General features: G+C 42.3%; 1 protein-coding gene across 7 annotated transcripts in view; it reads left to right on the forward strand.

Annotated features, from left to right (window-relative positions):
* The first annotated feature begins 560 nt into the window (after window positions 1-560).
* MSRB3 (methionine sulfoxide reductase B3) overlaps window positions 561-27,482 on the forward strand; it is a 216,883-nt gene continuing 189,961 nt past the window's right edge. For 3 of the 7 annotated variants that reach the window (XR_007919714.2, XM_008256743.4, XM_051846398.2), the window contains exon 1: window positions 565-787. Coding sequence is in view for 2 of the 7 variants with exons in the window: in XM_008256743.4 (XP_008254965.2) it covers window positions 565-787 (223 nt within the window). In the remaining 5 variants the exon portion in view is untranslated. Of the gene's footprint in view, window positions 788-1,153; window positions 1,287-1,719; window positions 1,757-27,482 lie in introns of those variants that run through there. The other 4 variants (XM_008256744.4, XM_051846403.2, XM_051846401.2 and 1 more) reach the window with 4 other exon arrangements.

The raw sequence follows: 27,482 nt of genomic DNA on the forward strand, positions 1-27,482 counted from the left end.
TTGCAATGGTGGCTAAGAAAACACATACACTCACACATCCCGCCCTCCCCGGTGTAGAAGTCCCACTCACCTGGAAGGCAGGTGGACAGGTGATTTTAAGGATTACGACGCCTCTTCGGTATGTGCAGCCGGGCTCACCTGCGTAGCCGGCAGCAATGCTCCAGTCTCCTCTCCTACACTTAGAGAACTGTTTGCCACAACTTTTGATCCCCTCACCACCACAGCTCTCAACTGATTGCCCTCCTCAAACCCTGCCACGTCTTCCCACTGGTCCCTGGCTCGCTGTCTCATCGTTCTTACCCCTTCGTGGGGGAGGGGGGGGTCTCAGGTGGAACGGCGAGGGGACAGGGGTGCTTGTCTCTGCTCCGGAGCCCCAGCTTTGGGAAGGGATGCCCTTGGCAGAGAGATTCTACCTCCCGGGCGCTCTTGGCAGCCGGCGGCCTCAGGGCGCCTGTAGGAGAAGCGGGGGAAGCGGAGGAGGAGGGAGTTGGCGGCCGCCGAGGCCCGGGCAGCCGGCCCCGTCCGCGGCCGGCGCGCTCCCCGGTCCTCCCTCGCTCGTCTCCTATGCTCATATTTGGACTCGGCTGCCCGTGCCCAGGAATTTCCCGTCATGCCTCCCGCCGCCCCGTCCGTCGCCGGGAGCCGGGGAGGGAAGAAGGGCGGCTCGGACGGCGGCGGAGGCTCCCTGGCCTTTCCATGAGCCCGCGGCGGACCCTCCGGCGCCCCCTCTCTCTCTGCTTCTGCCTCTGCCTGGTCGCGTCCCCAGCGTGGGAAGCCGCGCAATCCGGTAAGTTCGAGCTCCCTCCCCACAGCGCCTCAGCTCCCCCACCACGACCCTGCCAAGTTAGGGTGTGACCCCGACCCCGGAGCCCCTCCGAGGGCCCGCGGCGCCCCCTCGGCTTCCTGCGGGGACACCCGCTGCCTGAGCCCATTAGGGGCGCAGAAGGGTTGCGCCTGTCGTTGGCGCTGAGGGGCGCAGGGGAAGGAGGTCAGCGCTGGCTCTCCCTCCTCCCCTCCGCCGACGGGAGGCGTCTGGCCGCTTCCCTGACACCTTATCCCGTCCCCGGGGCGAACCTGAGCCCGCGGGCTCCTCTCGCCCGGCGCCGGCCCCCGAGGGAGGAGGAGTCTGGCGGGGCGGCCCGCGGGAGGCAGGAAGGGGGTGCCGGCCGGGCTCCGGAGGGCGCGGGGCCCGCAGCAGGGGCCACCCCGGAACCCGGCGCTCCGCACTGGGGCACCCCGCCGGAGCTGCCGCCCAGATAACGGGCCCCGGGCGTGGGAACGCACAGGTGAGGCCCGCGCCGCCAGCCGCACGTCGCGTGGGGGAGTGGGGCGCTGGGAGCGGCGGGCGTGCGTGCGGGAGCTGAGGAGGGGCGCACCCAGAGGCGCAGCCGCGCCCCCGCCCTCCGCGCCTCCCGCGCCGCCGGCCCGGCTCCCGCGGGACCAGCTGGCGTTTGCTAGGCCAAAATCGAACAGCTCCCTGGGTCGATCAGGTGCCCGTTTTGTTTTGTTTGTAAGCGGAAAAGGGCATCCAAGTCTTGTGTTTTAAGTTTCGAATTGGACTATGGCAAGTCAGACGATATGAATGAAAAAGTGCTGCTCCTGCCTTATTTGGCTTAGGGCGCTGAGCAGTCTGAAGTCGTGGCAGTGAGATGTTAAAGATAGCTTTCGTTGAATCATGTGGAAAATATTAGGGAGGAGTCTTTAATATATAAGGTTTTCACAAAGCAATATTGGAAGCGACAGCGTAAGGCTTAAGGTAAATTTGAAATTGCTTGAACTTTTGCGTTTTTGACGAGTGACTAGTGGTCAGTGCTTCTTGTTTTTATCCGGAATGGAAGAACATATTCATTCCTGAGAGCTGAGATTACTTAGGACGTTTTAGTTTGCTTTTGTTTTTTCCTCCAATAGGCAAAACTGTGGAAATAAGATACAGCTAGTTAGAGTTTACAGATTAGTTGAAGGCCAGCTCTGTTAGGTATAGCTTATATTCAGCACCCTCTGGTTTATGTCTTCATACTTTTATTTGTAGCATTGATGAGAAAGTAGATTTTAAAAGATAGTTTTGCCTATAAAGAAATCTAAAGAGTTCATATAACCTGTAAAACTGTCAGTTTGAATTGATAGCAGGTATTTATAATTTATAACTTATTAAAGGTGAATTTTATAAGTACTAATTTAAGCAATGGTATCAGCTTCATGTCTTTCTGAGTAATAATGTTTTTTATAAAAGACATACTTTTTATAGATTCATATTTTAGCAGTAACTTTGATATACTTCTTGGGAAACACAACAGGTTCTAACTTCACATTTTGTCAGTGGGCTTCTCAAAAACACTGGGCTGGATAATAAAGAGTGGATTGTAGGAAATATTTGTAGGCTTTACCCTCCCCCCCCCCCCTTTTTTTTTGGCCATAGCAGTGAATTGACTTGACTAATACTTGTGGTAAAATGGCCCTTGAAGACTGAAATCCGCTGTACTGTGGACCCTTGCCAGTAATTTTGAACACCAAGTTTCTATTTGAACCATTTAAATATATATCCTTTTAACTGGTCCCAGCTGATATATTGATCTGTGTTCTGGTGACTTTTATGGGGGCTCTATGTGAATGTCTGGATTTTTTTTTTATTAAAATAAATAGCTCTTTGCCATTTCGATTTCTGTCACAGTGCCTAAGCTGCCTGTCTGCCAAGGTAGCAGCATACAACGTCATTGAAAGTTTGAATCAACATGCTGTTCTTGCTTTTAAAGGTGCTTGTTCCAATATTTTAACTAAAATGTTAACCCATTAAGTCAAAAGTCCTTACTAATTTGCTCAAGCAATGAGACTATCCAAAAGAATATCCCAAGAGTAGGATTTATTTATTTTTCTAAGACATTTATCACTTATTAAAAATTGATTTTTCATAACAATATATTTTAAACAATCAAAGAGCCATTTTAGGAAATCACACTTTTTTCTTCTATCATAATCTCCCGTCACAATCCCTTGGATTTTACCTTCACCTGTATCATTTAATATATGGTTGAATTTGGCTCCGATGTTTAGTGTCCTTCTCTGTAAAATGATGGAGTTGGACATAGTTTCCTTGTCCCTTCTAATTCCCATGATGTTTTTGTTTTTGTAATCCTGGCGAGCCACCCACTACAAGAAGTTATTGTTTCTGATTGTCAGTCCCTGACTTGTGACACATGTTAAACTGGTCTACCTTTAGTCCTATCTGATGGGTGTGGATCAGTGTGGATTTGGGCTTTGGGGAGTCCAGATCTGCTTTAGATTGTCTTGATATGTGGCATATACCTAGACAGAGTTCTATAATACTAAGCTTGTCTTCCCCACTTCCCCTCACATAATAGCAGAATGTTACTGGTTATTTTCACAAGGTAAATGCCTTACTGCTGTTTGGGCACAGGTGATCCCAGGCCCTAATGCAATTTGATAATTCAGTTTTGGTATCTGAATCAGTGCTGGGGGTACAGCCAGGGAGCTAACAAACCTTCCTGTGGTTGGAAAGGCTGGGGCTAATTATCTGGAAGTATTCCAGGTTAAATGCCCTACATTGGTTATCAATTTTTGATCCTACCTCAGAGAAGACTGAATCAGATCTTCTGTCTAATTAATTCATTGGTTTTGTATATATAAGTTAGCATTTCTTATAGCTGTACGGGGAACTCAAGGTTTTACCTTCAATATTCAATGTTTTCTCTTTCCTTGAAATGATAAATTTTCTTTTTTAAGTGCTCAGCACAAACCCTCATCCCTATTTGGGTATTTATTTAACACACCAAAGTCATATTTATGGCTTTTAGGGAAGTAGAAATAAAAAGAAAATATGGAAAAAAACAAACCTGTCATCAATCAACCAGTTGATTTCATGGATGATTTTGGTTATTGCCTCATTTTAGCTTCTGTTGCAGAGGGTAGAAATTAACTTGAATTAGTTTTAGCAAAAGAAAGAAGAAAGGAATCTGTTGGAAGACCATTGGAAGCCAAATGCAGACAGGCCCTTTTAGGGCTTGGGACCAGGGACTGGAAAACCTGGAACATTTCCTGTCTCCAGTAGTATTTGCTTTTCTTTGCTTCATGGTTTTCTCTTGACTTTTTTTTTTTTTTTCTAAGCCTTTCCCTTGGCTTTTTATGGCTGAATGTGGCTGCTCAGCAACTTATGGGCATTTGTATATTCAGTGGTAATGCAAGAGGAGAGACAAAATTATTGAGCCCTGATCCTACAGTTTGAGACACATAGATTTGTTCCCCTATGGTCTCTTGTAATTTTAGAGTTATCTGTAGATTTATATGGTTTTATTTTTGTATTTTTTTACATTTTTTGTTTTGGGACTCTTTATCTTAAAATGTATAATTAGATCTTTTTTTTTTTATACTTATTTATTTGAAAGGCAGAGCAACCGAGAAAGTGAAGAAGAAACAGGGAGGAAGGGTGAGATCTTTTATCCACTGGTCACTTCCCAAATGGCCTCAATAGCCAGGGCTGGGCAAGGCCAAAGCCGGGAATGGTCTCCTTCATGGATGGCAAGGGTCCAAGTACATGGACTATCTTCTGCTGCCTTTTGGAGTACATTAGCAGGAAGCTGGATCAGAAGCAGAGGAGCAGGGACTTTTTTTTTTAAAGATTTATTTATTTGAAATTTAGAGTTACACAGAGAGAAGGAGAGGCAGAGGGAAAGAGGTCTTCTTTCTGCCGGTTCACTCCCCAACTGGCCGCAACAGCCAGAGCTGCACCAATCCGAAGCCAAGAGCTTCTTCCAGGTCTCCCATGCAGGTGCAGGGGCCCAAGGACTTGGGCCATTTTCTACTGGTTTGCTAGGCCACAGCAGGGAGCTGGGTCGCAAGTGGAGCAGCCAGGAGCAGGACTTGAACCGGCACCCATATGGGATTCTGGCAATGTAGGCGGCAGCTTTACCAGTTATGCTGCAGCGTTGGCCCCTAGTAAGGGCTTGAACCACTATTTCTATATGAGATCCTGGAGTCAAAAGCCACAGTTTAATCTGCATCACCACAACATCAATATAATTAGCTCTTGATTTTAATATGAATGTGGTACGTGACACCTACATGGGATTCTGGGGTATTTATTCAGTTCATGCTGTTGCAGGAAAGCTAGAGGAAGCCTGTTTGGGAGTAAATGGAGTATAACACCATATTCAGTAGTTATAGCATGGGTTCCAACTGAGTTGTGAAAATCCTGGGTAATGACAACTAATCCATTCTGCAGATAATCATCTGGATGCTTTCAGGAATTCATTGAATAAAACTGAGTAAATATAGCACTCTAGGACAAGATCATTAGAACTGATCAGTGGTAGAGATGTCCAAATAATAATAATTTAGGCACCAAATATTCATCAGTTATTTTGCTTTTTGTCACATCTAGCACTTTACTACCTCTACCTTTCCCTTTCCCTTAGGCTGTTCCTGCTGCCTCAAACTGTTCTCTCAGAACAAGTCAAAGTCCTTAAATCCTCTATCAATTGGTATTTTGTGAAACTTTCCTCATCTTGTAGACTTTTGTAATTTCCTTGTGATTCTAGGCCATTTTTTAAAAAATTCATTTATTTTAAATAAAATTTTATCTTGGCTGGTGCTGCGGCTCAATAGGCTAATCCTCCGCCTGCGGCGCCAGCACCCCAGGTTCTAGTCCCTGTTGGGGCACCAGATTCTGTCCCGGTTGCTCTCTTCCAGGCCAGCCCTCTGCTGTGGCCAGGGAGTGCAGTGGAGGATGGCCCGAGTGCTTGGGCCCTGCACCCCATGGGAGACAAGGAGAAGCACCTGGCTTCTGCCTTCAGATCAGTGGGGTGGGCCGGCCACAGTGCGCCAGCCGCGGCGGCCATTGGAGGGTGAACCAACGGCAAAGGAAGACCTTCTCTCTGTCTCTCTCTCTCACTGTCTACTCTGCGTGTCAGAAAAAAAAAATTTTATCTTAGTAACTGTATGTATTAATGAGGTATGATGTGATGTTTTAACACATGTATACAGTGTATAAAGATCCAATCAAGGTGATTAGAATATCTGTCACCTTATAAATTTATCAGTTTTTTTCAGTGATAGTGTTCAAAAGCCTCTTTTCCAGTTTCCTTGAAATATAAAATATGTTATTGTTAACTTTAGTCACCCTACTGTGCAATAGAACACCAGAACTTATTCTTCTTATCTACTTCTATCTTTCTTTTTGTTAATTTAAAGAAAATTTAATTCAGCAAGAGTGAGAGAGAGCACTCCCATCTCCTACTTCACTCTACAAAGGCCTGTAACAACTGGTACTGGGCCCGTGGCTGAAATCAGGAGCTGGGAACTTAATCCAGGTCTCCTATATGGATGGCAAGGATCCAATCACCTGAGCCGTCACGACTGCTTACTAAGGTCTACATTAGTAGGAAGCTGGAATCAGGAGCCAGAGCTGGGAAACAAACCTAGGCACTCTGATGTATGACCCAGGCATCTTAACTGCCAGGCTAAATTAAATGCCTTCTCCCACTTATATTGAACCTTAGTTGGAGCACGACTTTTACCATCTTGTGTTATACTTAATCCATATGTATTCATTTTCTTCATTAGACTATACATTCTAATAGGTCAATGAATCACTGAGACTGGTTCTGAGAGGCTGTTAGCATTCATTGTTCTAGGTGTAATGATTCCAGCTTTTTTTTTCCAACTTTTTCATCTATTCTAAAACTTTAATGTCCTCCTGTTTGCCATTACCTTTTTCTTTTGACATTTCTTTTGACATGCCTTTATTTTTAGTTCTTATCTATTTCTAGATTATACAGGATTTTCTTTTTTCTTCTTCTTCTTTTTTTTTTTTTTTTTTTTTTTACAGGCAGAGTTAGACAGTGAGAGAGAGAGAGAGAGACAGAGAGAAAGGTCTTCCATTTTCCGTTGGTTCACCCCCCAAGTGGCCGCCACAGCCGGTGCGTTGTGACCGGCGCGCTGCGCTGATCCAAAACCAGGAGCCACGTGCTTCCTCCTGGTCTCCCATGCGGGTGCAGGGCCCAAGGACCTGGGTCATCCTCCACGGCCTTCCCGGGCCACAGCAGAGAGCGGGACTGGAAGAGGAGCAACCAGGACAGGACCAGTGCCCCAACCGGGACTAGAACCCGGGGTGCTGGAGCTGCAGGCAGAGGATTACCCTAGTTAGCCGTGGCGCCGGCCAGTTATACAGGATTTTCTATGAACATTCTGATTTCATGTGTGAAGACTAACTATATAGTAGGATGAAAGGAAGTTTTAGGTGGTATGAGAAATGAGAGTATACTAAACCAGTATGGAGGGGAATCAACGTTTTTTTGAGCATCCAATATTTACTAGATTAGATAGAGTGGGCAGACGTAGAGAAGACATCAAGAAAAATGAAGGGGAATAGTGGAATGATAAAATGTAAAGATGGAAAATGAGAGTTGTCCTAGAACATGAAAAACTTTTAATGTTAGGCTGGCATATTTGGACTGGGAAAGCAAGCTATAAGATTGAAACTTTGGGGCTGGTGCTGTGGCGCAGTGGGGTAACACCCTGGCCTGAAGCACTGGCATCCCATCTAGGTACTGGTTCGAGACCCGGCTGCTCCACTTCCGATCCAGCTCTCTGCTATGGCCTGGGATAGCAGTAGAAAATTGTCCAAGTTCTTGGGCCTCTGCACCCACGTGGGAGACCTGGAAGAATCTCCTGGCTTCTGGCTTTAGATTGGCGCAGCTCTGGCTGTTGCGGCCCTCTGGGGAGTGAACAGTCAGATGGAAGACCTCTATCTGTGTCTCTACCTCTCTCTGTAACTCTTTCAAATAAATAAAAAAAATTAAAAAAATCTTTTAAAAAAAGATTGAAGCCGGCGCCGTGGCTCACTAGGCTAATCCTCCACCTTGCGGCGCCAGCACACCGGGTTCTAGTCCCGGTCGGGGCGCTGGATTCTGTCCCGGTTGCCCCTCTTCCAGGCCAGCTCTCTGCTATGGCCAGGGAGTGCAGTGGAGGATGGCCCAGGTGCTTGGGCCCTGCACCCCATGGGAGACCAGGAAAAGCACCTGGATCCTGGCTCCTGCCATCGGATCAGCGCGGTGCGCCGGCCGCGGCGGCCATTGGAGGGTGAACCAACGGCAAAGGAAGACCTTTCTCTCTCTGTCTCTCTCTCTCACTGTCCACTCTGCCTGTCAAAAAAAAAAAAAAAAAAAAAAAAGATTGAAGCTTTTTGATCCTTAAAATGTCAGTCATTTTTTTAAATATAGATCATATTATCTGATAATTCAGAGGGTGAATTGAGATACAAACCATAGGATGAATGAAGAAATTTTTAAGAATTTTTGTTAATGAACAAAGTCTTGAATTAGGGTGGTAGTAATGGCATTAGAGAAGTGTTGCTCAAGTTCATTGGACAGATATAAATAATTAAGTGGGTATTGGGAAATAAAGAGATGATTAAAAGGTCATTATATTTTAAGTAGGGGTAATTGACAGAATGTGAACTCAGAGCAGATTTGTGGTGGAAGTATAATTATGTTTTGTTCCAGAAGTTTGAGTTTTTGAGGTCCTGGTAGGACATTCACTTGGAGATGTGTAGTAGAATCAGAAATGTGAGACTAGAGCTTGGAGGGAGAACTTAGGGCTGGAAATAAAACATGTATGACCTAACAGTGGGTAACAATAAAGGGAAGAAGAGAGCATTTGTTGGCTGGAGTAACAAGAGAGTCCAAGAAGAGCATCATACAGAAGATAGAATTTGTTTCGCTTTAAAAATGCCCAATCATTGTATGATATTCAGTCCATACAGGCTTTCTTGTGTCCTAACTTTTGTTTTATCCAAACAAGCTTTCCTGTTTAGAGAACATTATGTTTTTTTAAAAAGATTTTATTTATTTATTTGAGAGGTAGAGTTACAGCCAGTGAGAGGGAAAGACAGAGAGAAAGGTTTTCCTTCCATTGGTTCACTCCCCAAATGGCCACAATGGCCGGAGCTGCGCTGATCCACAGCCAGGAGCCAGGTGCTTCTTCCCAGTCTACCACATGGGTGCAGGGGCCCAAGCACTTGAGCCATCCTCTGAGGCTGCTTTCCCCCTGCCATAGCAGAGAGCTAGATTGGAAGAGGAGCAGCCAGGACTAGAACTGGTTCCCATATGGGATGCTGGCATCGCAGGCAGAGGATTAACCTACTGCACCATGCACTAGCCCCTAGAAAACATTACGTTTTTGAACTTGATAGCTAATAACTGGGAAACATTGAGCAAAAATATTGCATTCCAGAACTTCCTTTCTATACTGCAAATTGTTGCTCCTACTTTCTTGCTAGTCCTCCTTCAGTAGCTTCTCATATATGTACTAACACCTTAAATGTTTTCAGTGTCTCCAAACCATGTTTTCCCCTGGAATTTTTAGTTTTGTTAAGTTATCCCTGAACACTCATTATGTTTCATGCCTTATTTCTCTCTTTGTCTTACCCAAGAATGGACAGAATGTGAAGAAGATATGATTTCCATCAGATGGGGCTCTCTTTGTACATTTTTTGCTCTTTATGAACATTATTTATTGCTATGGTTAGGTTCTTATCCATGAAATAAATATTGACAGCTTCCTAATATAAAATTTTAAAAATTTATGCTTAATCATCCCTCTCTTTATTTTTTTTTCTATTTTATGTAATTTTTTGCTTGGCTAATCTTCAAGTGTCACTTGCAAGGTTCCTATGTTCTTGAGTTGTTCATCCTGGCCACCATGTCCTGACTTCTGACATTTGACTGTGGTAGCCTGGAGCAGCATTGGATTACCCAAATGTGTGTTGATTTGGAAACCTCAGGACAATTTATTGATACCTGACTTCCCAAAGGAAAGCTAGAGAATTGATTTAATAAGAGCACTTTATTTACACAGATTGTAGAGGCTTGTAGAATATGGAGATGATTACAGGTGAAATAGAGAAAGAATGATGGTATAAGAAGTGTGTTCTCAGGATCTACTTCCATATCAACAGTATATCCTGGGTTTACATTTCTAAAGATAGTACATTGTTCATAAAGTTTGTATAAAGTGGTATACTGTATACAGTAATTTCTAACTCTTCAAGTTGAAAAAAATGGGGATCCTCCCATATACAAGTAATTGTTCTTTTAGTAGCTCTTGACTGAAAAAATACATGATAACAAAAAACTGTACTATAAAATGAGTTTTTAATATATAAGTGATCTTATATGTTTGGAAGGTACACAAATGTAGAAATTATGACATTTAAAATCTACAAACAACACTTGGCCTCTTGCTTTGTGGCTCATGGTTGTCTCACTTTAGAATGTGGGGAGACTTTTGTTTGAAATTTGAGCCATACCCAAACTTTGAGAATAACAGGAAAGCTCTTTCTCAACATCCTCTTACTCATGGATCAGTAATTAGTATTTATACCAAGGCAGTATTATACTAAGGCAGTATATTTGGCAGTATTAGTCTTTATACTAAGATTGGGTTTTTAGTGCCGGAGATTATAATTCAGATTCTGTTTTTAGATACTTGTAAAAATTGTATTTTTAGGTGTTGAGCATTATTCTTAGTGATCTAGTACTGTTTTTATGTTTTTAAAAAATATTTATTTATTTATTTGAGAGGCAGAGTGACGGAGGGAGAGAGAGAGAGAGATCTTCCATCCACTGGTTCACCCCAAATGTTCACAACAGCCAGGACTGGGCCAGGCCAAAGCCAGGAGCCAGGAGTCAAGACTTCATTTGGGTCTCCCATGTGAGAGGCAGGGCCCCAAATACTTGGACCATATCCTGCTGCCTTCCCAGGTTCATTAACAGCTATCTGGATCAGAAGTGGAGCAACTGACACTCAGACTGGTGCTCCCCTATGTGATGCTGGTATCACAAGTGGAAGGTTAACCCCCTGAACCATAATGCTATTTTAAGATGAAGTTTGGTAGATGATTTGCATATAAGCCAATCTACACCTACAGCAGTCTCTGTTGTATCTGTGTCATAGCTATTATTACACATTGTATGATAAATCCTTATGGTTTTGGGGAGTGAGTTATGTTATTTAAAGACAAAAAAAATCCTCCATTATCTATGTTAAACTTAAGATATTATTGAAAATAAGCCTGTGCTACTTAGATAGAGTCTTTTGAAAAAAATCAGGACAACCCTGGAATAAATTAAAATCCCAATTTTGTTTGTTCTTCTTTTTCTCATTTGTAATTATTATGCTTGCTTTTCAGAGAATCTGGATTTGGTTGAGGTTGGGGAGAAGTATAGTGCCTATTATAACTGGGTATTTGCTTTCTCTTAGATTAGTGGTATGTAACTAACAAAGGTAGGGTCATATCTCCTTGTACACAGTCTGGGAGATTAGATAAGGTATTCGGTGAAGGGCCGCAAGTGATCTTGGAGCTCTTGTCTCACAGATGTTGAGAGCAAAAAGGAAAAAAATGTACTGTTAGCCCTTGTTGCTGATTTTTTGGTGTGAGAGCATGCCTTCTAGTTAGACCACCCTCAGAGGACTGGAAGAGGGGGAATTGACGGCAGAGGATGCTTACCTATGTGCAGAACATTTGAAAAATTGCAGGCTTATTTGCTTATTGGTAATCTTGTTTATATGTTCATTTGTAATGGAGTTAGTATGGTTGCATGAACACTGGATGATGAATTGGAAACCAGAGTTTTCCTGGTCCTATTCTTGCCTAAGTTGTTTAAGCTTTGGGAGCCTCAGTTTTCATATCTGCAAAATTAATGAATTGAACTAGGTAATACTGGATTTCTAAAAGCCTCCATATAGCTTCCATATTTTTAATGAAATAATATAACAAATTATACAAAATCATGTCTTTTTTTTTTTATTTAAACTGGCTGTTTTATAGAACTATAGATGCTATTCTGTGAATAAGATCTTGTGTTTGAACTTTGTTGCCTAGTGTGCCAAGTAACTTGATCCCTAAGCAAGGTTACATAACCCTATTAAAGATTTAGTTTTTGTTTGAAGGATAGATTACAATCTATTAGAAGCATCATAGTGAAGATTCCAACAGAAATAATGGCATTAAGCACTGGAAATTATGTCTGTTTTTCTAAATGTATAACTATGCATGAGAGTATATTTTGATATTTTGTTTGCTCTATAAGCAAAAACTTCACCATAAGATTTAAAAGAAAAAAAAGAACTTTACTAATTTGAGAGTTTAAAAAAAGTTTCTTTTCAAATTTATTCGCAGGTTTTTGTCTTTTTAATATAAAATATTTTACATACATAAAAGAAACATTTCATATCCATTTTTGGCATGAAGAGTAATTTTTTTGAAACCTGCTTGCCACCCCCCAGCTTCAGAAACAGAATGTTAAAGGTGCCTGAGTGAATTTTGCTTCCATTCGGAGGTACCCATAGGCTTACATTTTGTGATTGTCACTTAACACAAATGATAATTGATAAACTCTTTCTTTATAGTTTTACCATGTTGCTAATATATCTCTGTTGTTCATTTTTGCATGTGGTAGAACTTTATATAAATGGTGTCCCCTACAGGGTACCCTCCCCATTATGTTTGTGTTATCTATATTGGTATGATTCATTTTTTAAAAAAAATAACATTTTTATTATCTAAGTGGATTTTTCTACTATTAATTTATTTTTGCTTTTGCACACTTACCCATTAGAACTCTTGTGTTTTCATGTGAAGTCAAATCTTTATATATTCTATTACTTTTCAGTTTCATCACCTATACTTTTTATATAGTAGTAATAATCATAAAATAGCAAGTATATCCACATGTTACTTTGTATCAGGCACTGTTGTACGTCATTATTTATGTAAACAAACTCATATAAAGCTCCTAGCATCATTATTAGTGGAGTACACTATCATCATGATATCATAGTGATACACTAAAATTAGGAGAGGGGGGCGGGCATTTGGCCTAGCAGCTAAGATGCCTGTGTCCCATGTCAGAATGCCTGGGGTCTTTTCCTAGCTCTGCTTCTGACTTCAGCTTCCTGCTAATACGCATCACGGGAGACAGTGGTGGTGGCTCAGGTAATTGGATTCCTGCCATCCATGTGGGAGATGTGGATTAAGTTCTCGGTTCCTGCTTTGGCTGGACTCACTCACTCCCAGCTGTTTCAGGCATGTAAGGAGTGAACCAGTAGATCAGAGCTTTCTGTGTCTGCCTCTCTCTTTGTCTCTCTGCTTTTCAAATAGAATAAATAGATAAACATCAAAAGTTAGGAACAGAGGCACAGTGATATTCGATAGCTTCTATAACCATAATTTATTCTTGGCAGTCTGGCTCCAGAGTCCATGCTGTTAATCATACACTATTTTTACTGTTAATAGTCTATAATTGTGTTTTCTCATTTAAAAGTTATTAAAACATACCTGCGTCATTCAAGAGAAAGGTACCATAATATGACATTCAGATGGGTCTCCCTATACAATACCAGTTGCTCAAAGTAATGTTAGAATTTAATTTGCTTCACGGTACTGCATGATTTTCTTTTTCTGTTACAAATACTTTAATTTGGGGCTGGCATTGTGGCATAGTGGGTAAAGATACCACCTGCAGTGACTGCATCCCATATGGGCACTGTGTCAAGTCCTGGCTGCTCCACTTCTGATCCAGCTCTCTGCTATGGCCTGGGAAAGCAGTAGAAGATGGCCCAAGTTCTTGGGCCCCTGCACCCACGTGGAAGACCGGGAAGAAGCTCCTGGTATCTGACTTTGGATCGGCACAGTTCTGGCTGCTGTGGCCAATTGAGGAGTGAATCAGCAGATGGAAGACCTCTCTCTCTGTGTCCTTCCTTCTCTCTTTCTCTCTCTGTGTAACTCTGACTTTCAAATAAAAAATAAAGCTTTAAAAAAAATAACTGGCATAGGATATAATCTGGATCATACAGGTAACACGGGCAAGCACTTCTGACAATGGAAGTGGAAGGCACAAGAAACAGGGGTTCCATGTCAATGTTCAGTACTAGCTTACAAATAATTTAGGAAGCACTGCCATGATGTCTTTTGAGAAAGACAGCCACACCTGGTGTGGGGAGCAACTCGGACTAGACTAAGTTAATGGAATTAAGACTTATTCTATGCATCTGCTCTCCCACAATATGGCGCTGGGAGAGGAGGAAACAGCTTCTACACAGCTGCCTCCAGTTCAACCAATAAACAGCAGGACCTGCTCCTGATTGCAGGAGAGCAGCGTATTCGGCGTGTGGGTAGCAGAGTTGGGATTGGTGGAAGAAGACTATAAAGGAGGAGAGAGACAACATGCACCAGGAACATTTAAGAGGAACACCTGTGCAGCCCCCGAGAGAGCCGGCCGGCGGTGTGCTGCTCCCCCCCGGAAGTGGGGAAAGTGGCAGGGGGAACCGCCCTTCCACGGAGGTGGAAGGGACGGTAGCCAACCCGGGAAGAACCAGCAGCAAACCCGGGGAGGGCCGAGCAGACAGAAGAACAGCGCAGGGTCCTGTGTCGTTCCTCCACGAAGACGGGGAGCGGCAACCTGGGAGAACTATTTGGAAGTTCTGGATACAACTTCCAATTAAAGAAAAGAAATTTCAACCCAAAGGCAATACCTTCCTTCTAGAGCCACCTTCAGCTCTGATGCTGCTTTCTCTCCCTCTGTCAGGTGGCTGCTGGAGTTTTGAAAGCACACCTACAGTAAACCTGAACTTTTCTGTTTTCCTTTGTTGTCATCCTAAAAGATTAATAAAGATACCAAATGCAGCTAGAAGGAGTCTCATTCCCAACTGGAGTAAGCCCATGCTACATTCATTCTCTACTCTATTTAAACAACTGGGAATAAATTGAGAAATACGATATCATGGTTAGGGTAGGCATGTGGCACAATGGTTAAGATGTTACTTGGGACATCAGCACCCCATACTGGAGTATTGGAGTGACTAGGTTCAAGTCCAAGCTCTGCTCTTGATTTTAGCTTCCTGCTAATGTGCACCCTGTGAGACAGTAGTGATGGCTCAAGGACTGGGGTCCCTGCAACCCTCATATGAGATCTGGATTTGGTTCTGGGTACACCCAGCCTGGGCTGTTGTGGGCATTTGGGGAATGAGATCATAGATTGGAGAATCAATCTCTCTCTTCAATATAGCTCTCTTTCTCCATTCTTCCCTTGCTTTCTCCTTCGCTCCCCAGCATACCCCTCCCTTGCCTTTTAAGTAAAGTAAATAAATAATTTAAAAAAATACCATGAACCTTGCCACCATGAAGCTCATGTATTAGTAAAAAGAGTTATTATTAATCAGCATAAGGATGAGTAAATAGAGGCAGAGACAATAAAGATCTTAATAGCAAAGGGAAGTAATCTGGTGTGAGGGATATGAGGAGGAAGCAAAATTCCAACTAAGAACACAGGATAGGGCCGTAGCTGTGGCTCACTAGGTTAATCCTCCACCTGTGGCGCCGGCATCCCATATGGGCACCAGGTTCTAGTCCCGGTTATTCCTCTTCTAGTACAGCTCTCTGCTGTGGCTCAGGAAGGCAATGGAGGATGGCCCAAGTGCTTGGGCCCCTGTACCCACATGGGAGACCAGGAGGAAGCACCTGGCTCCTGGCTTCGGATTGGCGCAGCGCCAGCCATAGCAGCCATTTGGGGGGTGAACCAACGGAACAAAGACCTTTCTATCTGTCTCTCTCTCTCTCACTGTCTATATCTCTACCTGTCAAAAAAAAAAAAAAATAGAGGATAAGGCTATTGCCCAGATTAATAATGAGGAAAGAAGCATTCAGACAAATAAAAACCTGAGCCGTGGCTCTGGGGGAAGAGGAGACATAGCTCCTTGAAGTTAATGAAAGAAGACCAGCCTAGATGGAAGAACTAAGCGAGGAACAGAGCGGTTGGTGTCAGGGAACGATGTAGATGACAAAGCAAATCTTGGAAGCCATAGAAAGAATTTGGAACTTCATTCTAAAAAGAAAGGGAACTAACCAAGGGATAGTAACGTGGTCAGGTCTGAAAATGTCGAAGATTAACATGATAAAAGGTGGGGAAAACACAGTGACAGAGAGAGGTGGGGAGAGACAGGAGATAGAGAATCTTCCATCCATACACAGGTTCACTCCCCAAATGCCAGCAATAGCCTGGATTGGGCCAGACTGAAGCCAGAGCCAGGAACTCCACCTGGGTCTCCCACATGGGTGGCAGGGTCCCAGGTACTTGGGGCATCATCCTATTCCTTCTCAGGCACATCATTAGGAAGCTGGGTTGGAATCCGAATAGCTAGGACTTGAACCTGGTACTCTATGGGATGTGGGGATCTTGAGTAGCAGCTTAACTTGCTGTGCCACAAACAACACCCACTCTGCTGTACCAGTTATTCAGCTCTCCGTACATTGCAGCCTACCTGTTCTTTGACTTTTCCTCCTAGTATGTAGAATTCCTGGGGGAATCTGCCAGATTCCCTCTCACTAACATGCAGGAACAGTGTTTGCACAGTAGGTCAGTTAGGAGTGGGCTTTTCTTCAGTATAGCTTCTCTGCACTTTATCTAGTGGAGTTTTTTTGAAAGTCGTTTTTGTTTGGTTATTGTTAGTTTCCAAGGCTAATGTAGGTTTCCTCTGTTTTTAAATTTTATTCACCATTTCCGATTGAGGAAGAAAGTAGGCGAATTCTCTTTAGGAAGTTACTTATTTGTATTGCCACCTTTGTCTTGGTGTGTGTGCATGCATGTGTAAGTGGTCTCTTTTTTTCTCTGTTTTTATTTTAATCCCTCTAAGCCATATCTTTTTCTGTAATTCTCTATGAGGGATGATTTTTAATGGGCATATTTTAGTCATTTTTATGTCACTGACATATTAGATGACCTTTTGTGTCCTGTTGTTTTGTGTTTTTTCTGTGATGTTTCCCCCTTGGTTTTCAGTCTTTTGCCATATGTTTCTGTGTTTCATTTGCCTCTTTCATAGGGATTATCTTCAGTACTATGACCTTGAAACAGTATTTAAAACACCATTGACACTTAATCTAATTATTAGTTTTTGAAAGTTTTATTTATTTATTTGAAAGTCAGAATTACACAGAGAGAAGGAGAGGCAGAGAGTGAGGTCTTCCATCCGTTGGTTCACTCTCCAACTGGCCACAATGGCCAGAGCTTCGCCATTCTGAAGCCAGGGGCCAAGAACTTCTTCTGGGTCTCCCTCATGGGAGCAGAGGCCCAAGGACTTAGGCCATCTTCTACTGCTTTCCCAGGACATAGCAGAGAGCTGGATCAGAAGTGGAGCAGCCAGGACTTGAACCAGCACCATATGGGATGCCAGCACTGAGGGTGGCTGCTTTACGTGCTACGTCACAGCGCCAGCCCCTTTATCTAATTATTAAATTGAAAAAATAATTGCAATAGCATTTGACTCCACTGCAGGAGGAATTTAGATTTCTTCTTTTTTTTAAGCCGAAGTAAGTCCTGTAGATTCACATGATTATTGTTGGATTATTATTTTATATTGCATATTCTCCCTTTTAAGCATTGCTTAAAAATACTTCTTTCTTTCTTTATGAGAGAGAGGGAGAGAGAGAGAGAAAATTAACAAGCCCCATCCATTGGTTTGCTTCCCAAACAGCTGGATATGGGTTGGTTTGAAGCTAGAAACTGAAAACTCAGCCAAGCTCTCCCATGTGGAGGGCAGGATTCCAAGTACTTGAGTCATCACTGATGCCTCCCACAGTCTGCTTAAGCAGAACTGGAGTCAGGAGCTGGAGCCAAGAATTGAACCCAGGTATTCCAGTGTGGGATACTGGAGTCCTCATCAGTGTCTTTACCTGCTAGATTATTATTTTTTTAAAAATATTTTGCTTTTGATGGCAATTATTTATTTGTTTTTTAAAGATTTATTGTATTTATTTGAAAGAGTTACACAGAGAGGAGAGGCAGAGAGAGAGAGAGAGAGAGAAAGAGAGAGGGAAAGAGGTCTTCCATCCAATGGTTCACTCCCCAATTGGCCGCAATGGCTGGAACTGTGCCAATCTGAAGCTGGGAGCTAGGAGCTTCTTCTGGGTCTCCCACGTGGATGCGGGGGCCTAAGGACTTGGGCCATCTTCTACTGCTTTCCCAGGCCATAGCAGAGAACTGGATGGGAAGTGGAGCAGCCAGTCTCGAAATGGCACCCATATGGGATGCCAGAGCTTCAGTCCAGGGTGATAACCCACTGCACCACAGCGCCAGCCCCTTACCTGCTAGATTAAATGCGTGCCCCTAAGGATTATTATTTATTTTCTTCATTTTATCATGTAACAGCTACTGAATTCAGTTGTTACACCTTCTTAATCTTAATGTTACCATCCTTAAGCATATTTTGGCTCATATATCATTTTCCTAGAGTCCATCCTGGAGTTGATGCCATGTTTATATTTCATTTTTGGTAGGCGAGGGAATATTTTTTGTGTCTTGAACACTTCTGTTATCTGAGAGAATTAACTTTATCTTGCAGAACAACATTAATTGATAAGAGGATTCCAGAAAAGCATAATTAGGAGGCTGGACAATTTCTGTAGCATAATAAAATGCAAATAATATTATAATTATGGATATAAAAATTACTAGCGTTCTATATAGAAGAACAACCTGGGAGCAATGGAATTTACTGGCATTCAATGACAGATTAATAATAGTTACAATGTTATTTCTGGAATTTCAAGAACCTCTAATGTTGTAGATAATTCTCAGAATCATAACGTGAAATTAGTTTCAAGACCTGGAACAATTTTATCTTTGAATGAGAGTGTGTGATACTGGCAGTTTTCATTGAATTGCCACAATATTTGTCACTATTACTGAACCATTAAAGTTGGAATTGACCAAAAGTTTACTTTCTCAAATTCCTATTTTGTTAGTGTATTTGCTTTATGTATGCATGGAGATAGATTACTCTATGATTGACTGAAAGAGTAGATTACAAAATTTTATGCACATATACATATATTCTCTTTTTGTTCCTCTTCCTCTTTTTCTTTTCAGTAAGGAGACTGAAATTCACTGAGCACTTTGCAAGAGATTTTTAAAAATATTGTCTTATTTTACTCTTCCAAAACTTAATGATTAGTATTACGATCCACATTGTGCAGCTAAAGAAACTGATAATCTTGGATAACAACTAACATGCTCAAGATTAACAGCTGGCTAAGTGATAGTCAGAATTTAAATCCAGTTTCTACTCTTTCCTTTTTACTTCAGTGCCTAGAAGCAATAAAGGACTTTAGTCCTCTGGGCACCAGGATACTACACACAAAGATGGGGGAAAATAGGAAGCGATATTTGAGTTCAGTTGTATGACAGCATTTATTGAGCCTTCATTTTATACAGGTAAATGACCACTACTACTTTCTTTATTTCTTTTTTTTTTATTTGACAGATAGAGTTATAGACAGTGAGAGAGAGAGACAGAGAGAAAGGTCTTCCTTCCGCTGGTTCACTCCCCAAATGGCCGCTACGGCCAGCGTGTGCCGATCCAAAGCCAGGAGCCAGGGCTTCCTTCTGGTCTCCCATGAAGGTGCAGGGGCCCAAGCACTTGGGCCATCCTCCACTGTCCTCCTGGGCCACAGCAGAGAGCTGGACTGGAAGAGAAGCAACTGGGACTAGAACCCAGTGCCCATATGGGATGCCAGCACCGTAGGCAGAGAATTAACCAAGTGAGCCATGGCGCCGGCCCCGACCACTACTACTTTCAAGGAGATTTAAGTAAGGCAGATTTATAAACCTAAAATTTTAGTTGTAAAGGTAGGAAAATAATTGAGGTACTGAAGTAGAAAGTAGTATAAATGAAGAATTGATTCATTTTCTAGTGGAAGGGATGGGGAGAAGGAAGTGAGGGATAGCTGAGAAAGAAACAATATCTAAATATATATTATATGAAATGATATATAAAAATCCCTTGCCCAAAGGAGATGTCTAAACTGGGTTTGAAAGTTAAACAACATGTGTCTACTCTGTATATAATATGGAAGATATAAATGGTGTGGTGAGGGTAAAAGAGGTGTGTGAGAAACTATAAATGGTTAACTATCATCAAAACATAGTACTTATTTGTTTATTCAAAAATGCTTATTGACTGCCTACTAGGGTTTAGGTATTGTGTGAGATACTACATCAAAAAGACCAGAGAGTTCATGGAGTATACCTACCAAGTGGTATTGGGGATTGAAATTATAGAAGTAGGAAAAGAAATGAACCCAACAGGCATTGAATCCCCTTGTAGATGCTGTTGAGACACAGCAGCATGATGAGCAGGGTTATGACTTGATTGCAGTGGTGTTCAGGGAAATGTGAAAGCTGAGAGATTAGAGGCAGGAAGACTGGTTAGAGACCATTACTCCTTCTAGATGAAAGGAAAAGAAAAAGATGTATTTGAGCAATATCTTGGAAATAAAATTGCATTTAGTGTTGTGTGGATATGAGTGATTAAAGTAGCAAAGAAGGGTGAATCTCAGGTTTGTTATTTTAGTGGCTGAGTAGATAGGAGTACTTTTTCACATGATCCGACCTACAAAAGTAATAATAGATTACGGGAGAAAGAAATAAATTGAGTTTTGAATAAGATAAACAGTTTGAAGATCTTGTTTAATCCCAAATTTTTAAAAAATATGTTTTAATCACCTAAAGTAATATAGAAAACCACTGTAGGACAAATTAGAAACAGTATTTTGTAAAACATTTTATTTCACTTTGTAACCTCATTCAAGACAACTTTGCCCTCTTAAACCAACATGATGTCAAACAGTGCTGATCACAATCTCTGAAGATGCAATGTTGAAGGCCCAGAGCTGTGGTGTAGTGGGTTAAAGCCCCAGCCTGCAGCGCTGGCATCTCATATGGGTGCCTGTTCGAGTTATGGCTGCTCCACTTCTGATCCAGCTCTGCTGTGGCCTGGGAAAGCAATAGAAGGTGAGTCCTTGGGCCCCTGCACCCACGTTGGGGACCTGGAAGAAACTCCTGACTCCTGGCTTCGGGTCAGCTCAGCTCCAGCCATTGAGGCCACTTGCGGAGTGAACCAGTGGATGGAAATCCTGTCTCTCTCTCTGTCTCTACCTCTCTCTGTAACTCTGTCTTTCAAATAAATAAAATATATCTTTTAAAAAAAGATGAAATGTGCATGCCACAATCTTGAATATAGAAATCCCAAAGATCAAATCCTGAAAATCTAACTGTGAAAGATTAAAGCCTGAATGTTGGAGTCTGAAGGTGGAAATCCCAAAAATCACAATTCCTGTTTTTTTTTAAAATGCTGTATTAAGAGGGATAGAAAGCTAAATCATGAGGTGTCGCTCCCCGTCTTCGTGGAGGAACGACACAGGACCCTGCACTGTTCTTCTGTCTGCTCGGCCCTTCCCGGGTTTGCTGCTGGTTCTTCCCGGGTTGGCTGCCGTCCCTTCCACCTCCGTGGAAGGGCGGTTCCCCCTGCCACTTTCCCCACTTCCGCGGGGGAGCAGCACACCGCCGGCCGGCTCTCTCGGGGGCTGCACAGGTGTTCCTTCAGATAGATGTTCCTGTTAGATGTTCCTGGTGCATGTTCTCTCTCCTCCTTTATAGTCCTCTTCACCAATCCCAACTCTGCTACCCACACGCTGAGTACGCTGCTCTCCTCCAATCAGGAGCAGGTCCTGCAGCTTGTCAAGTTGGTGAGAGGCAGCTGGGTAGAAGCTGTTTCCTCCTCTCCCAGCGCCATATTGTGGGAGAGCAGATGCATAGAATAAGTCTTAATTCTAGTAACTTAGTCTAGTCCGAGTTGCTCCCCACAATGAGGAAGGGATTGGCTATATGACATGGTGGTGATGAAAGCTTCAGTTGAAAAGTGCATCATTTGTCTGCACAGGCATTCCTTCCAGCTGATGAAATTCCAGGAGCTTTTAATTAATTGAAATTGTGTTTGCTTGAGAAAGCCAGAAAAGTTACTAACTAGTTCAAAAACACATATGTGCATGGTAAGATAAGATTACATGTAATTGTGTTGCTGTTTGCTCACCAGTATCCGTTCTGACAAAGTTGTTGTCTGTATCTGAGTGCATTCAGAACGGATTTCTGAATACCCCAAACATAGAAGCATGGCACAGAAGATGCAAAAATTTAATAGGGAATGCTCATGTCAGTGTATACTGAATCATATAAGAAGTTGTAAGAGAGTAGTGCGATACAGAAAATGAATGTGAAAGTATTCTCTGAGGAGAGTCCAAACTCTAAAAGAAAAGAAAAAAACAGCTACTCATGATGGTACAAGACTTTGAAATATAGAGCATGATCATGTGAGTTGGTCAACTCATGCATGGCCTCTGAGATACTGCCCTGAGTTCATCCTTGTCATCCACATGGATTGAATTTTTTTAGTTTTTTTCTTTTATTTTTTAATCAGTTTTTTGCAACTATTTTAAATTTTCAACATTAATTTTTATGATTTGCTACACCATCACATCATTTTCAATACTTGAAGTTTTAAATTGTCTAAAGACTTCTAGAAAGAGATCTAATTCATTTTATGTATTTTTTTGCAATCTCTACACAAGTGTATTATCACAGTGTTGACTTTGTGTGTGTTGTATATGTACAGGAAAACATTAAAAATTCCTCAGTAAATGAGGACATGTCCTTTTGGTCCATCTGCTTTTATGAACTACCTCAGCTCTGTTAGCTGCATTGTGGTGACCCATCAAAGTTTTTGTTCTTCTTTTTAAAGATTCATTTATTTAGTTGAGAGGCAGAGTGACTGAAAGAAAAAGAAAGAGAAACACAGAGAGAATGATCCATTTTCTGGTTCACTCTCCAACTGCCTGCAACAGTCATTCGGTGCTGGTTTAGGCTCAAGCCGGGAGCCTGGAACTCTATCAGGGTCTCCCCATAGGTGGCAGGGTCCCAAGCACTTGGGCTGTCTTCTGCTACTTTCCCAGGCTTGGGCTTTCTTCTGCTACTTTCCCAGGCTTGAGAGCAGAATCAGAAGTGGATCAGCGAAGATGCCATCTGGTGCTTTGATAAGATGCTGTCGTTGCAAGGAGCAACTGTGCTGTGCCATGGCGCAGGTCTCCCATTGCAGTTTTTGATCAATCTACTCAAAAGACGTAGGTTGTTGATCATGTATTCCAATGACCAGAGTTATAAAGCTAAGTGTATACAGTTAATAGCCAGAGTGGTGTGAATTTATGCATTTTGCTCTTTGACCTGTTTATCTGATCATAACTGTACGACCCATAATGCTGCTGTGAGTATTCCTGAGTTTAGGGGCCGGCATTGTGGCACAGTGGGTTAACGCCCTGGCCTGAAGTGCCGGCATCCCATATGGGTGCTGGTTCAAGACCCGGCTGCTCCACTTCCATTCTGGCTCTCTGCTATGGCCTGGGATAGCAGTAGAAGATGGCCCAAGTCCTTGGGCCCCTACACCTGTGTGGGAGACCCGGAAGAAGCTCCTGACTCCTGGTTTCAGATCAGCACAGCTCTGGCCATTGTGGCCAACTGGGAAGTGAACCAGAGGATGGAAGACCTCTCTCTCTCTGCCTCTCCTTTCTCTGTGTAACTATTTTAAATAAATAAATAAATCTTAAAAAAAACCCTGAGTTTATGCTTGCAAAAATATATATGCTATTGCCTATTTTTGTGTAAAGTTGCATTTGAAGTTTTCTGTCATATTTTCATATGTTTCTCAAATAAACCCCTTTTGAGGATGCAAATAAGCATCTTTTAAACAATTTTTAAATTACTTTTCCAGAATTAGATTTTTGGGGTTTTGATCTTTCAAGATCTTATACTTTAGGGATTTTGATCTTTCAGGATCATGGTGTTCCAGATTGTGTCTTTTGGGATTCTGACACAAACCCACCTGTAGTTACAAAGTAAGCTTTGCAGCTAATAAGATTTTTAGTTTTTTTAAAAGATTTTTATTTTTTTAAACTGTAATTAGATTTTAACAAAGTCAATATAGTTCATAGATATAATTCTGAGAATATAATGATATTCCCTTCTCTATCTCTCCTTCCCATTATTGCCCTTCCCTTTCCCTTTCTTTCTTTAGTTTTTGAGATAGCATATTTAAATTAGTTACAATAAAAAGGCTTTTTAAAACATTTAATTTTATTTATTTGAAAGGCAGAGTTACAGGGGGGGGGGGAGAGAGAGAGAGATTGATTGATTGATTTCCATCTGCTGGTTCATTCCCCAAATGGCTGCAACAGCCAGGACTGGGCCAGGCTGAAACCAGGAGCCAGGAACTTCTTTGGGTCTCCCACATGGGTGCAAAGGCCCAAACACTTGAGCCACCTTCTACTGCCTTCCTAGGTTAGCAGGGAGCTGTATCAGAGGTGGATCAGTGGAGACTCAAATCAGCACCCAAATGGCATGCTGGCACTGCAGGCAGTGGCTTAACCTGATATACCACATCACCAGCTGTAGTAAAAAGGATTACTATTTCACCAAATAAGAAGTTTAACAAGTAAAAAGCAAAAAGAATCTAGTTTAGTGGGAAATTTTTAATTTTTGAAGCATTGTGAGTAGTGTAAAGTAGCTCTCTCTTAGTCTTTAATGTCAGAAAGTGAGAGGAGAGCTGTATCTTCTGGTCAAAATAAGAATCTCTTTGGGATATTTCACAATAGAAGTTATCACTAACAAGGTAGAAGCCATGGACTTTTTATGCTGGTCTCATTGTCCAAGGACAAGCATTGGACTTCTCATTCATCCAGATTATTGTTTTCCTAAAGAAGGACAGCAATCTGGCGCACAAGGGTCCCTGCCCTTGAAGAATTTTTTAACTGATAATTTATTCATTTTAAAAAAGATTTTATTTATTTGAAAGGCAGAGTTACAGAGGCAGAGAGAGAGAGAGGCAGAGAGAGAAGAGGAGCAGCTGGGACTTGAACTGGCACCCATGTGGGATGCTGGCACTGCATGCAGTGGCTTTACCTGCTACACCACAGCACTGGCCCCCAAGTAAGTTCTTTAAAGTTTCATCACTTGAGGCATTCTACATTTTTTTTGACAGGCAGAGTGGATAGTGAGAGAGAGAGACAGAGAGAAAGGTTTTCCTTTTCCGTTGGTTCACCCCCGAATGGCCGCTGCGGCCGGCGCATCGCGCTGATCCGAAACCAGGAGCCAGGTGCTTCCTCCTGGTCTCCCATGCGGGTGGTGCAGGGCCCAAGCACTTGGGCCATCCTCCACTGCACTCCTGGGCCCACAGCAGAGAGCTGGACTGGAAGAGGAGCAACCGGGACAGAATCTGGCGCCCCAACTGGGACTAGAACCCGGGGTGCCGGCGCTGCAGGTGGAGGATTAGCCTTTTGAGCCATGGCACCGGCCAAAACATTCTACTTTTAAAGTTTTCAGTTATCTTCTTCTGATGTCCATCTGTGGACTCCTGGGATACTCTCCCATTTTCTTTTAGCATTTAGCTCAAATGTTCTCTTTCTAATCCAACTTTTCATGATCTTCTATACCTTAAACAATCATGTTGATTAATTCATCCAGCATCTATCTATCTATCTATCAAATTGCTAATCAGAATATTCTCTTTTTTTTTTAAAGACATTTATTTATTTAGAAGGCAGAGTTACAGAGAGGCAGAAGCAGAGAGAGAAAAATCTCCCATATGCTGGTTCACTGCCCAAATGGCCATAATGGCCAGAGCTGGGCTGATCCAAAGCCAGAAGCCAGGAGCCAGGAGCTTCTTCTGGGTCTCCCACATGGGTGGAGGGGCCTAAGGACTTGGGCCATCTTCTACTGCTTTCCCAGGCCATGGCAGGGAGCTGGATCAGAAGTGTAGCTAGCCGGGTCTTGAACTGGCACTTATATGGGATGCCAGCACTGCAGGCAGTAGCTTTACCTGCTACGCCACAGAACGGGCCCCACATTTTTATTTATTGGATAAGCAGAAGGAGAGAGACAGAGACAGAGATCTCCACCTGCCAGTTTACTACCCAGATGCCTGCAACAAGATGAACTTAGGAGCCTAGACCCCCATCCAGGTCTCCCATATGAGTAGCAGTGACCTAAGTACCTGAGCCATTATGTTCTACTTACCAGGCAGCATTAGCTGGGAGTTGTATCAAAAAGTGGTATATCTGGAACTTAAACCAGCACTTTGGTATGGGATGTGGGCATCCCAAGAAGGGACTTAACATGCTGCGCCACAATGTCCAACCACCCTGAGGAATTTTTGGTGTAATAGAAGAGATTACTCTGGTTCAAATTCTGACTATATAATTTATTGGCTGCATAACCTTGGACAGTTTATTCTCTGACCTTTAGTTTCTTCTGGAACAATCCCCAAGTTCCAATGGCTTAAAATACTAAAGGTATTACTAAAATACTGAAGGTTTACTTCATTTGGACTATATATTCGTTGTTTGTCAGGTGGGAGCTCTGCTCCACATCGCATTACTCCAGGACCATGTTAATGGAGCAGCTACCATCTAATTATAGAACATTTTTGATTCATGTTTTAGAGGGAAAGAAAACTCTGGAGGGTTTCACACCAACAGCTAAGTTCTCTTAGAGCATTCAAGCCATTTCTGCCAACAATTTAATTGTTTAGAACTAGCCACATGATCCACCCACACAGAAGTGAACCAGAAACTGCATTCCTACTGTGTGCCTGGAAAAGAGACAGAAATACTGTGTGAATAACAGGAATACTTTAACTCAGGCTGGTATGTGGATTAAATGGAATCTCATATATGCCCAGTACAGGTACTCAAAAATGACTTTAATAATAATATCATAATAAGATACACACATGCAACTATATAAATTATGACATAAGGTGGAACTAATGACATTATTATAAGGTTATAAGACTATATCATAAAGTATATGAAAACACATTACAAATAATAGAAAATTATACAAATACAAGTTGATATTATAATTATCTAATAGATATTAGAAGATACAGTATTAGAACTTGGTTCAAGGTTGGAACTAGATCTTTTATAGTTATTTCTGAAGAAGTAATGGTTGAAGTTGTAAGTGTGGATGAGGTATGTAAGAGCTAGAATAAATAGTGAGAAATGAAAGGAATGCTGGAGGGGTAGATCTGGAACATGATCACAATTTGGAACTCAGAAGGAAATATCACAGATCAAGAATAAATTTCCAGAAAGGAAGGAAGAAAATGGTATTGCACAATGCTATAAAAAAGTTAAGGGAAGAATAGTTTCAGTAAAGAGAATCAATAATATAGAATGTCACCAAGGGGCAGGCATTTGGCCTATCAGTTAAGGTATCAGTTAAGATGCCAGTGTTCTATATCAGTATGCCTAACTCCAGCCTAATGCTAATGCAGACTCCAGGAAGCAGTGATGATTGCTCAAGTGGTTGAGTTAGGGCCACCTATAGAGGAGACCTGGATTGAGTTCCCAAGTCCTAGTTTTGGTGCCCTCCAGTTCCTGCCCCTGACTATTGCAGGCATCTGGAGAGTAAACCAGCAGATGAGTCTCTATCTCGGTCTCGGTCTCAGTCTCAGTCTCTGTTTATCTCCCTCCTCTCTCTCTGCCTCTCAAATAAATAATCAAAAGAATTTTAAATATTTAAGACATTGAG

Source organism: Oryctolagus cuniculus, chromosome 11 (genome assembly GCF_964237555.1).
Source record: "Oryctolagus cuniculus chromosome 11, mOryCun1.1, whole genome shotgun sequence".
Classification (NCBI taxonomy): Eukaryota; Metazoa; Chordata; class Mammalia; order Lagomorpha; family Leporidae; genus Oryctolagus; species Oryctolagus cuniculus.